Source organism: Mesitornis unicolor, unplaced genomic scaffold (genome assembly GCF_000695765.1).
Source record: "Mesitornis unicolor isolate BGI_N332 unplaced genomic scaffold, ASM69576v1 scaffold51161, whole genome shotgun sequence".
Classification (NCBI taxonomy): Eukaryota; Metazoa; Chordata; class Aves; order Mesitornithiformes; family Mesitornithidae; genus Mesitornis; species Mesitornis unicolor.
Genome location: NW_010165423.1, coordinates 3,180 through 15,826, shown reverse-complemented (window position 1 = coordinate 15,826; position 12,647 = coordinate 3,180). Strand labels below are relative to the sequence as shown.

Below are 12,647 nucleotides of genomic sequence, written 5' to 3'. Positions count from 1 at the left end.
TTAGGATGTAGGTTGCTGCCATCTGCTCTTTATAGAAGGGAGTTTTTGTATCTTGTTGCTGGGGAAGGGAACTTCTCCAAAACCAGCAGCTGGCAATGGAACTCTTCACTTCCCTGTCTGCAGACCGCCCCTGAATTTCCCAGCCTTTTGGAGACTCTATGACTTGCAAGTCCTCTGGATGTTGTGCACACCACTTCAGTGGTCTGTCTCTTTCAGAAGGGGCAATGCATTCCTAGTGACTTGATCAGAGATGTAGGTTACAATAGAAAATACGGCACAAAACATCATTTTGGATTGAGTTTAAGATGATTCTTCTTTTCCTGTTTCATTGTTCATCACCTTGGGTTCCTTAAACATATCCAACTTGGAGGCACTGGGGAAGCAGGCTTGAAAGACACTCTCTTTCTTTTCGGTGACCTACTTAATACTGGATGAAAGATTTTACCACATTTCTGCTGGCAGAGTGTTCTGTCGTGACCAATGCAAACGCAGTAATTGTGGCTTGCCTGGAGGATCATTATGCCTGAAATTCAAAACATTTCCTGGTTGTACGCTCCTCTTCTTGTTATAACGTTTTCCATGTGGCGTAACTTCAACCAGTTGTCCCCTGCCCAGTCACCCTGTGTGGCTCTCCTAGATCTCAAGCGTATGACACCCCGTATATCGTATATCCAGCCTTCATACTTGTTACCAGGTCTGTGACTTTTGGCATGGGAGCAGCTTTCTGATACTTGACATTATCAGTCATTTGTTTGCCTGCCCTGAAGGATCTTGAACACTGCCCACTGGCAGAGCATGAGTTTCTGTGCTCTGACTGCTGCTCAAATCAAGTCATTTGGACTCAAAACACACACTGTGCTCTGGCTCGGTCCCTCATGGGGACATGGGACACCAGGGTGCAGCCATGCTACAGAGCAGACCTGCCATGGGCAACCAAGCCAACAGCAAATAAAAAATCAATTAATTAATCAGTCTTTTATCATTGTCCTCTATAAGCTGCAGAACTAAAATTACTTTTCTGACTTTTATCTTTAAACATTTGAATACAACCGGAAAAATACAAGGTCAGGTTGGACGGGGCTCTGAGCAACCTGATCCAGTTGAAGATGTCCCTGCTCACTGCAGGGGGATTGGAGTAGATGACTTCTAAAGGTCCCTTCCAACCAAAACCATTCTATTATTCTTTGAATTTAAAATCTTTGCAAGAAGTAAGAGCTGCTAACCTCTGTCCAAATACTGAGTGTGGAAGCCACATCCTTTCATAGCAATAGTCTCTATCATGAAAAGTAATTTGTCAGCAAATGTGCAATTTTATGAAGAAAATACAACAATGTATTTTCACCTTTGACCCAGAACTATGAAGTGAAAATAATTACTCTCTAGGAAGTTCAATTGATTTGAAATGTTCCTACAGAAGACTTAGTTCCTATATAGTAGTCTCTCTATAGATTGCAGAATACTTTAGAAAATAGAAAGATAAAATGTATTAAAAACTCCTTAGCTAGCTACCTATAAAGGTATTTTATGTTAAAGAATCTTTTTGCTATGTTCCATAAGTAAAGAAAAACCTGAATACACATGCTAAAATTAGGACAATATCTTTACTCACTCGGAGCATGTGGCGATCACTGTAGGTCTGTGTCCTCTTCCGGCATTCCATGAAACATTTGCTGATTTGTTAAATTCACTGCCATTTAGGAAATAAACTTACGATTGTTACTTTTAATGAAATTCGTGGGCTTAAGCTAGGACAGAATTATGTCTCTCCTAATGCTTCCCTAATTCAGGCTTTCCCATCTTACACTAGCGCTGTGCTGGGGGGTTTAGTAGCTCATAGGGTAAGCCAAGGAGCAAAGGTCACTCTGCACGGCACGGCGCTCTTGGCAGTGCTGGAAATAGAGGTGAGCGCTCTGTATGCTGATGGTGCTCCTGTAGCCCTGGCACAGTGATGCTGGTTTAGCCTTGTCTCTGCACCCAAGCCCGACGAATGAATGCTCTTGCCTTTAATCTTTCAATGCACTTGGCTACTGCCTCTCTTTCCAGGCTTCATTTTGGTCTTCCACACATCTTCTCTTCTTTTAGCGCTTGCCTGCCATCCTCTGCTGAAGCCATCCATGCCCAAGCTCTGCACTGTACCTCAGAGAAATCTTGTATGTAAGGAATCACTGACACTAGTAATCATTGTGTATTATGTATTTGCATCCACATAGCCACATATTTGTTATTTGAGACCATCCACCAAAAATAACTAAAATAAATCCACCAATTACTTAAAGCTTATGCCTACTCTAGCATTTCCTGGTTTTAGACAGATGCAGCCCAACCTGGTTTCAAGGGCGTTACTTTTAGTTTACATTAGTCAGTGCAGGATCAAATGTATGGCATTCAGAGAGGCCACAGTGCTGTAAACATATATTTTCCTCCATTTCTCCAAGATGTCTGAGTTAGCACATACAGACTACGCCTGGTATCTGAGCTATATGGCGCAAACCAGGCAGGGCAACGCTCTGTGCTGTGGAGGCTGAGGTAGAGGCAGAATTTAGCCAGGAATAGTTAGCTTTATCCATATAGGTATGTATCCATCTGTCCACCTGTGCTTTAGCCATATGTGCATTTTATCATATCTGCTTGTCACTATATAATCATATTAACACCATTTTCCATAAACGGTAGACTGGCACTGAGATATATTCATGAGTCTTTTTCTGTACACCTGTAAAAGTGCTTTTAAACAGCTCAGAAACATTTTTTTAAAGCCAAAAGAACATTTCCCAACCATTCACATGTGCAAGAAGTGCTTTTATTTTTGCCTTAAATGAAAGCCATCAAGGCCTGTAAAATGTTGAGTGTGAAATAGTGCTCAACATTACAGCAGGCAGGAAAACCAGTTGGCGATCATGGCTCAAAGGTCCCACAGCCAATAATCTTGCAGGCTACCGTAGGCCTTTCGTTACATGTAGGTACAGCTTCCAGCCTCTGGAGCACCTCTGTGCCCTCGATCAGTTGCCTACAGAAGGGAGAAAGTGCACATATGATCCATCCATTTTAGGAGAAGTGAAAATACTCTGGCTTTATGCAGCTACATTTATTTAAATAAATAAGCATTGTACCACATGCCCCAGCTACAAATGGCCATTACTTTTGAGGAGAAAAGTCAAGAGACACACTCTCAAAAGTGACTCCCTAAGAAATACCTTTCATTTCCTTCCCTCACAGCGCCAATCTGAATCCTGAAATCAATCCAGTTGCAGCCTGTCTTGCTCCCACACTGCAGGAGCATGAGCTGTGCCTCCTGCAGGCACCAGCATGGTGATGAATGCCAGCAGTGCTCCAAAAGCTTCGTACTGTATCCCACCCCATCCCCCACAGTGGTACCAGGTGTGGAGGACATTGCAGGCAGGCCTTGCCCAAGCAGGTACATCTGAAGGACTGAGCAGAGCAGGGCTGGGAGGTGCCTAGCTGTCCTCATCATACGCTGTGGCTGGTTTCTGCTCCCTCAGGATTAAACTCTCACTCAGGTTTCATAGGGCTTGGCTGTAAGATCATGGATCCCGCACCTTTCAGATTACACAGAGCTGGTGGCAAGGCAAAAACTTCAGGTGAAGGCCGCTGGTTATAAATATATCCAGCCAGCAATCGCTTTTAGTTGGTTCTTTGTAGGTTAGACAGTTATGCTTTCTGGTTCCTTTAAAAATGCTGTCTTTCTCCATTATGTGGTTACATGGAAACTGCATTGTGAATTTCTCACTCTGTGGTAATACATATGTATTTTGTTTTCTTAAACAAGCTGCTCCAGGCAATAATCTTCTTTATTACATCCTTGAAAATCTAAAAGTCTCAACAGGGCCAGCTCTATACCTCAACCTACTGAGAAGAAACTCGCGGCATGCATTCACTAAGATTATTCCTTTCAGTTCATACGAGCAGAGCAGAGCCTGGAGGCTTTGCTCAGCATCCCCCTGTCCATCAGGGTCCACCTTTGGCTGACATCAAGCTGTGCAGGCACCCATTTGTAGCTTTCATCCTGGAGCAGCCCTGGCAGTTTTGCCATAGGGTTTTCCAGCTTAATCAAGCCAGGCCTGGGCAGAGAAAGTGTCATTAGGTACTTCAAATCTGGCTTATCCATCCACTCACTGGCCAGAGGCATCTGCATTGCAGCTGCTGCAGGGGTTTCATGGACACTTTCTCCCAGGCAGCAAAGTCTAGTGGGGCCAGGATGACCTCCCGCACAGTGCAGCGGTGGCAAGCTTGTGTGTACCTACCCAAAAGCTACGTATTTTTTGTCCAGGTAAGGAGCTGGCTGGAGGGTGATGTAGAACTGAGAGCCGTTGCTGTGGCGGCCCTTGTTGGCCATCCCGAGGACCCCTCTTCCCTTGTGACGGATGGCGAAGCTTTAAAGAGTTGGAGGATGAAAGGCAGTTGTGATGCCCCCTTTACTAGTACTCACTGTGCAGCTCCCCTTTGCTAGCTCCCACAAGCTCCCCTTTCCTCCTCCCCCACTCTCCCTTTCCCTTCTCCTTTTCTCCCCAAATGTCTTGAATTGAATCAATGTCTTTCCTAGAAAGAGCTTGCCAGTACTGTAGTGCTTAAGTCAGTAAGGAAGCTAATGAAAAAAATATCCATAAAAAAGCACTCTATGTATTTCTCAGTATTAAAGCCACAGCAACGATGCCTCTGTCTCTGCGTTGTCAGTCTGTAATGCTTCTCACTGGAGAAGCTCAGGGCACTTAGCATGGCATTTCCCCATGGCTACTTGGGATTATTCCCACTGTGTGGATGGGGAAGGTGGGAGGCAGAACAGCTGCTCCAAGCACAGCCTCTGCTCTGCCTCCTCTTGTGCTGCTGGCCGTGAAGAGGACAAGATCTCTGTGGGCACAGACAGGGCTGTGAGGGCAGGGCATGCCTGGCTGCGGTGGGAGGTCCAATGGCTCCCGGTGCTCAGTAACTTGTGCAGGAGGGCAGGACACTTATTTATCCAAATAAAATGACAAAGCTGAATAAAGAGAGAGCAGATTTTTAGTTCAGGAGGCCAGGATGCTCCCAGAGCAGAAGCTTTGTTCCAGGGCAAGGAGAGGAGGCAAGCGATGGGAAATGCAAGGCAAGCGCAAGTGAGAGCCATGAGGAGGTGAAGGGAATCCACTGTCCCAGCTGAGGGAGAGGAGGAATGGCTCTGAAGAGGGATGACTGGGGAAGGAGACAAAAGACATTGGGTTTGGGGGATGATGGCAAGGACTTGATTCCTTCTTCTCCATGGAGGGGAGCCTAGCTACGAGGTGGCGAGCAGGGGGTGCACTGATCCTGGCCCCCTCCATCGCTCATCTCCTCCATGATCACACTGAGCCATCAAAAGCCCCATGGAGCTCTCAACAAGCTTGAAGGGAACTGTAGAAATGTTTAGATTTTATTGTTATCTTATTTTTAAAAAAATGTTTTTTACCCTGTTCAGGCCCTTCTCAGAAACTGATTAATAAAAATGGTAATTAAATTTTAACTGAACAGTTACTCCCTGATCGCTGCCTTGGCGGTTTGCAAAATTACTTCAGCAGACTGATTTTGGAGTAGGATGCTTTGTCCCATGACACGGTGCTTCAGTACGAGTGATTCTCTATAATTACCTCAGTACCTTCAGCTCATTACAGTAAAATGCAGTTGCGTCCCATTAATTTCAGCAGGCATTGCAGTGTCCAGACACATGCCAAGTGCAGCATCTCCCAGAACATTACCAGCTGACAGAGGCATCTCTCACCCTCTTCAGATATCAAAGATATTTGTCCTCTACCCTTAGTGTAAAACAGTTTGGCAGAAAGTACTAGGAAAGCAATCTAAGGCTTAAAATAGAAAGGCATGTCCAAGTGAACACCTTTCTAAAGGATGAAAAGCACCTTTTAATTAGAAAGGGGGAGGGGAAGAATTATCAATCCTAGCCTTTCATACATCAACACATGGAGAATGTGTGATATGGGTAATAAAACTCTTCCAGGGACACTTTCAAGGTTGACAGATTCTGAACTAAATCCACCTTAAAATTACTTCAGTGGTTTTTGATGCATTGTCACCTTCCCACATGACACAGCAGCTTCTTTCCTGGGTAGCACAGGGACCGCACAAGCTTTGCCTGGAGGAGGAGGATGGAACCGTGAGCAAGACACCATACACTGGGCTGGGGCTTTGTGCATGGGGCCACAGATCTCCTGTGTGCAGAGGTGCCTACGCATGCTTAAACTCCTTTTCCTTCGTAGATTATTTCTACCCAAACAGAAAGTGCAAAGGGTGCGAGATGTGCGCTGGCACAAATCTGTTGGGTAGCATTGCTGGAAAAGAGGATTCATGAACGATTTTGCTCCATCCATCCCAGGGCCCTGAGGTGAAAGTGGCTTTTCCTCGCAAGCAGGCTCCCCAGCGTCTGGGAAAGAAAGTTTTCAGCTACACTTGGCATTTCTGATCTCAGTGCTGGCTGCTGCCCAGCCTGCTCAAATGTCACCTCATTTGCGCCATTGGCTCTGGGAAAGCTTTTATATAAGGGAACGTAAATCAGTTTCAAAAGTGCTTTAACTGCCATAAAATGTCCTTATGAGTAGAATTTAATCTAAACAGAAGATCTCAAACATATATGTCAATTATATGAGTTGTTTTTCTTAAATATTGCATGTTATAATGTTCTCATTTCTTTACATTTGATTACTTTATACCAGCATGGGGGAACATTTTTTTTGTTAAACTTAGCTCGCATTTGTCATTTCGTGACTTTCATGGTTTTATATGAGATTGAGAAGTAACTCCTCTTACATCCGCAGAGTCACGTAGCCGCTGGCAGCGATGCCTGCAGTATGCCCAAGCCTGAAAAGCTGATTGAGGTCCAGGAAATCTAAAGTTAAAGCCAACTTACTTCCATTGCTTTAAATGCATTTAAACAAGTTGTATCGGGTATGTGGAGATCTGTAGTTAATCCATGTTGACTTTTCTAAGGTCCTCTCCCGCAGGTGAGCATTCGCAGTTTGAAGTACATGGGGTGGGTGACCATCAGCCCTCATTTAGACAGGGAGAAGGTGCTGGTGGAGCTGAGCCTTGGGCAGGGGACATCAGACGAGGGGGCCAAGGTTACAGATGAAGAAGTGACCTTGCTAAAGCAGTCTGCTTGTGCTAATGCAACCAGATAATGATTCTGACTGAAAAGCAAACCCTCCTGCTTTAGGGAGATGAAAGGAAATTCTCACATTATTCTGTGAATAAGATCAGTTAAGCAACTTGATTTTGTCATTTGTCATTTGTGCAGTAAGATAGCTGAGGAACCATACCTTCAAAGGTGGGGCCATAAATTGACTCTCCTCTGTCTCCTTTTCCAGTTATGATGTCTGCAGGGTAGATAGGAGTAACCATCAGAGACCAGGTTATCACAGGCATTACTGTGGGTTGCCAGTGAGCAGCTCAGCGATGTCTGAGACCTGGGTTGCCCATCAGCCTGGGGGAACAACTGCATCCATCGTTCTGTTTTACTACTGAAATTTTATCAGACCTTTGGGACGAGCTCTGCTTCCATCCCAGGAAACAGTCTCTTTTATGGAGAAGTACTTCATATGGTGCATTTAATTGCTGCCCCTCTGAGAAGGTCCAGCATTGCCTGCTGGGAGAGCTCCTGTGGGAGCAGTGGCCAGTGGAGGAAGGGGCACCCTGGAGAAGGATGTCTGTGAGAGGGAGCAGGGTTAGAAAAAGGAAGGATGAAAATGCAGCTCTGATATTATGGTGAGTTAATACCACTAACTTGTCTAAGAAAAGAGATTTGTTAAGAGAGAAATTCCTATTGAACCAGATTTCTGATTAATAAGGCACTAAAGAAACCTGATATGTCTATTTTTTAAATTTTTGTTTTAAAAAAGTCTGATTTTGTTACTTTATTTAGACATTATCTTATACCAGTCAGGTTATGATTAGTCCTCTACAGTCTCAAGCTTGTAATTTTAGGTTGCTTTTATGCACTACATAGATATCTGCATAGTAATTCATGAAAAGTAGGAAGAGTATCTTCAAAATATAAACTTAAAATGGATCTAAGCACTCACACTTGGAGCAGGCAAGGCAAACACAGGTAAGAAATACAGGTAGGTAAGATGTAGGATAGACCAAAAGGGAGTAACAAAGGAAATGCCTTCTGATACATCAATCTATCTTGACTTCCCTGGGGACGTTGGGCAAGTGACACGACCCCATCATTCGTGGTGCCTTTCTCTTCGGTGCCACGCTCCAGGCGTAGCGCTGGCGTTCAAACAACTCACCGGCACCTTTGGAAGGGCTCTGACACTTGGCTAAATGCCTCCGCAAGTTCATCTCTCCCAAAACCAAGTAATATGTTTTCCTATGGCTATTCTTAGTGTTTTCAAGTTGCCACTTAGTTTCCTAATTACTTACCAAAGAACTTAATGGAAAAGAGTTTTAATATTTTCAGTTAATTTTCTTAATTCTTTGGAAGAGGTCTTGCATAATCAAAAGAACAAATTATGCAAACTTTTCCTATATTTAGAAAGTAAGACGGCTAAAAGAGAAAATGTTTTCTGTTTTTTATATACATATATATATAAATTAAGATATTATCTTTGTCCTGGAGTTCAGTTATGCCTCCATGGATGAAGACTGTTACTCATGCAGATCATCCCACCCCACCTTGTGCTGTAACCCAGATTTCCTCAGGACCCCTGGAAACGCACCTCCTCCTTGGATCCACCCGTTTTTCACGAGGCGATGAAAAAGGGAGTTTTTGTAGGTGAGCTCTCGGCCGTCGCAGAGAGACTTTGCTCCTCCAGTGCACAGGGTGCGGAAATTCTCACAGGTCCTGGGACACGCCTCTGAAAAGAGCTGCAAAACGAATGTGAGAGAGAAGAACACCTGTGACATTCCTAGCTGATGTCCACGGGCCCGATTTCTGTTCCCGCTCCTTCAGAAGGTGAAACCATCACACTGAGTGTGCTTGTTCCTCACTTTTGCTTTTCTCCTCTGTAACGTACCTCAAAGAGCAGCCTGCCGACAGGCTGGTCCTCAATGGCTATCTCCAGGTACACAAACAAATGCTGTTTAAAGCAGAAAAAACAAATATAGTGAGGGAAAGGCCAGCTCTCGGTGCTGCACTCGCATCCTAATGCAGGCCAGGGTCCAGCTGTCCGCTGCGAATGGTCTCAGAAAATGTCTGCAGGATGGTCAATGCACAACAGCATTCCTACTATTTTAATTAAATAACAAAAAAGGAGAGGATGTTTCACTTCATTCTGGGCAGAAATAACCCCAGCAGTGTGTTAAAAGCAAATGACTGGGCAGGGCTCACTACTTCATCTTACATTTATTTATGTGCCTATTGCAGCCCATACACTAAAGGCAGGAATAAATGAATCTGCAAGAATGCTGGCCACCTTGCCAAAATGGGCATTTCTCACTCTTCCCAGCTAGACTCAAATCTGCAAGCGATCGATGCTGTATCCTCAGTGGTATTGATTTTTGTATGACATTTTATTTTTCTCTGCTCTCAATACCCTGTCAGCACCTCACAGTATCATAGCATTTCAGGGAGTCTTGGCTGGGAAAGGAGGAGTTTGGTGCTTGGGCTTTTGGTACCCAAGAATAAGGGTACCTGAGAATTTTGGTACCCAAGGGTTGGGCAGTGTGGGATTTTGGAGCAGGCATGGTCGCAGCATGGTCGACAATGTGCTTTTGTCAGCCTGTTCAGCCCTGAAGCAGTTAATACATGTTGCACTTCTGGGCTAGTGTTTGCCCCTTCCTGGCTGCTGAGAGGCACCAAGGCTCTGCCATCCTTGTCCTTTGCAGGAGATGATCCCTGTCGGCCACTCCAGCCCCAGCTCTGGCCATGCCATCACAGGACAGAAACCAAGGAACTGCTTTTACTGTGCTTGTTCTCCTTCCTCCTCCTGGTGTCTGCCCTTTCATCAGACAACCTCTCCAGCCACCTGCAGACCTCGTACTCTTCTCATGAAGCAGTGCTACCTACCTGGCTGTTTTTCAGGTATTTGCTGTAGAAATCCTCAGGAATCGCTTGGTAAAGTGCCTTAGGCTTGAAGTCGCAGTAGTCCCACTCATGGTAAGACCACTTGAGCAGTTTCTTTTCGTCCCCCAGCAGCTGGCCATCAATGAAGCACATCACCGAGGAGGCGTACGCCCATACTTCGCCTCTCAGTTCCTGCATTTCAGAGGGACAATAAAGCCTCCTGGGATTAATTACACACTTAATGAAGAAGTAATTGGTAATAATCCACTACAGGTAAGGTGTGTGTGGTATTTTTATGCCTTTCCCATTTTTAAAATCAAAAATCATGCCAACTGGAAGGGATTGGGCAGCAGCTTTTGGTGAGGTGTGCTAATACTGCACACAGTTATGTGCCCTAAAGGTCTGGATCCCACTGCTATGGGTCATTATTGTGACAAGAGTCAGCTGGGGGTCGCTTTGAGGGCAGCTCAGACTGAACAGACCGCTTGAGGGTTTCTGAGGATATTAAATAAACAGGGGTGGGAAAGCTCACTTCCAAAATCTGTAGATGGCACTGAGCTGGGAGAGGCTGCAGCCCTCAGGAGGGGAACTCATATCCCAAACAACCCGAAGAAATGAGAGTTACCTTCTTTTTCTCCTGTAAATATTCATGCCATGCAAATTCTACTAAAGGCTGTATTACAGGATCTGCAAACTTGGTTGGAAACTTAAGCTTCAGAGCCTAGATTTTCAAGATAAGGAAAAAAATTTGCTTACAAGGAGCTTAATACCCCCCATCTGATCATAGCTTTTATTTCCCTCATGAACCACAACCTAAGCCACTTGTCATAAGCTGCCAAGCAAGATGGGCAGAGCTGTGATGTGCACGACATCTTGTGCAGCACTGCACAGCTGTAAACTTTTTTGGAGGTGTAGGAACAAGGAGGTGAGGGTACTGCAAGGGAGACAACCTGCTCCAAGCAGCGAGCCTGTAAAGCCTCAGTGCCCATGCCTGCACCGGGCTGTGCAAAGAAGAGCAGAAACCCCAGACTTGGAGTAGTTTCTTCCTAAGAGCCACTGCTGGGTGCAGGCATTCCTCTGCTTATTTACTTCCAGCCCACACCACTCCCTGCTGCCCCCAACTTGGCACCGGGATTGAAGCTGAAAGTTACCTCTGCTGTGCACTTGGCCACGTGGAAAGCCGGGTCCCGGAGCAGCCCCACCACCGTCACCACCACCGGCTCCTGCCCCAGGCCCATGGTGCCCCAGCCACCATGAGTCCGAGTCTGTCAACAGAGCCTGGCTCCATGGCAACGCTGAACACCAACACACACACACACCCCCACACTGAGGCCAGCTCTTTCCAGAGCCCCTGACGGATGCTGTCAGTATGGGATCATTACCTTATTGCTGGCTGTGGCTCATAGCAGATGCCCAGCAGTAAGTGGTAAGAATAAGCAAACATGACAGCTGTGCTTCCCCATTAGTCTCCCAGCCTCCAGTAAGCCTCTGCTTAAGAATTTCCCAGTCTCTGTGTTTAATTCCCCTTGGTGGCTCTTTCTCATGTGAATTTCTTTGCTTTTCAGACAAATGTAAAAATCCGTCACCCACAAAATCCCATGGCAATGAGATTTACAGCTTAATTACACCCTGTGTAAAGTGTGCATCGCCTTTTGATGCAGAAACTCCTACCCACAGCTGTATTTGCTGGGTGCTGACGGGATGTAATTCCCGTCAGCAGCCTGGACAGAGCAGCATGGGGCACAGATGCAGCCATTCCAGAGGCATTACAGCTCCCACAGCAAAACTTTGTGTCCCTGTGGCTAATGCAGAACATGCACAAAGCAGTTTTGTGGGACAGCTGTAGGTTCAGCATGGGCTTCGGTCAGCGCGGCTGGGCCAGGTCACTTTTCATCACTCAACAAGGTGAATTTTAGGAGACACTGCTGTTAGAAGCAGCAAGACTGAACTGTACATCATGATGTCAAAAATTTGTGTAATTTTTTGTGAGATCACAGAGCAACAGAACAATCATCACACCTCCAGGAAAAATAAATCATTAGGATAGAATCATAGAAAGTATTGGGTTGGAAGGGACCTTTAAAGATCATCCAGCCCAACCTCCTGCAGTAAGCAGGGACATTAGCACGTCAAAATCCTATTGCAGATGAGACTGTTGTGATTTTCATGTGGAAAATATGTTCTGTAGAACTAACCTATGTTAAATACAATAAAAATAATTTATCTTCTTATTAAAAACATGCACTTTATTTTTTTTGCAATTGTATATCCAAATGGCTTTATAAAGCACAACATTTGTACATAACCACGGAGTTGGAACCCAGAAACCTATAGGCTCTCAGTTAGATGCTTCTGAACTATCCATGACTGTAAAAAAATCAGATTGAGAATGAAATCATAGGCTGTAGAAGGGCTCCCCCATGTAGCCCTGAAGTTTCTCTGGTCTGTGTGTGGCTCAGTGATATTTTCTGACAGCAATTCATTAGGGCAGCACTTGCGTAACTATTTTTGTTGGGATTTGCAGCAATATTGGATTTGCAGAGCTCCATCCTCACGTCATCAAAGACCATGAAGACAATCAGATTCTGAAGGTTTAGCTACCACAGCTGCTCCCTTGCCTGAAAGACCCATGCACAAGATGCTGTAATTTCATTTTATGATA

The 12,647-nt window shown here is 45.1% G+C and overlaps 1 protein-coding gene across 1 annotated transcript; it reads right to left on the bottom strand.

Moving 5' to 3' along the window:
* Window positions 1–2,895: 2,895 nt before the first annotated feature.
* PPIL6 (peptidylprolyl isomerase (cyclophilin)-like 6) lies at window positions 2,896–11,223 on the bottom strand. Its single transcript, XM_010194611.1, has 9 exons — window positions 11,137–11,223; window positions 10,611–10,706; window positions 9,989–10,177; window positions 8,997–9,059; window positions 8,700–8,847; window positions 7,296–7,352; window positions 6,787–6,820; window positions 4,263–4,391; window positions 2,896–3,007 (listed from the first exon to the last, which is right to left on the bottom strand). The coding sequence occupies exons 1-9, from the start codon at window positions 11,221–11,223 to the stop codon at window positions 2,896–2,898; spliced, it is 915 nt and encodes a 304-aa protein (XP_010192913.1).
* Window positions 11,224–12,647: the final 1,424 nt, after the last annotated feature.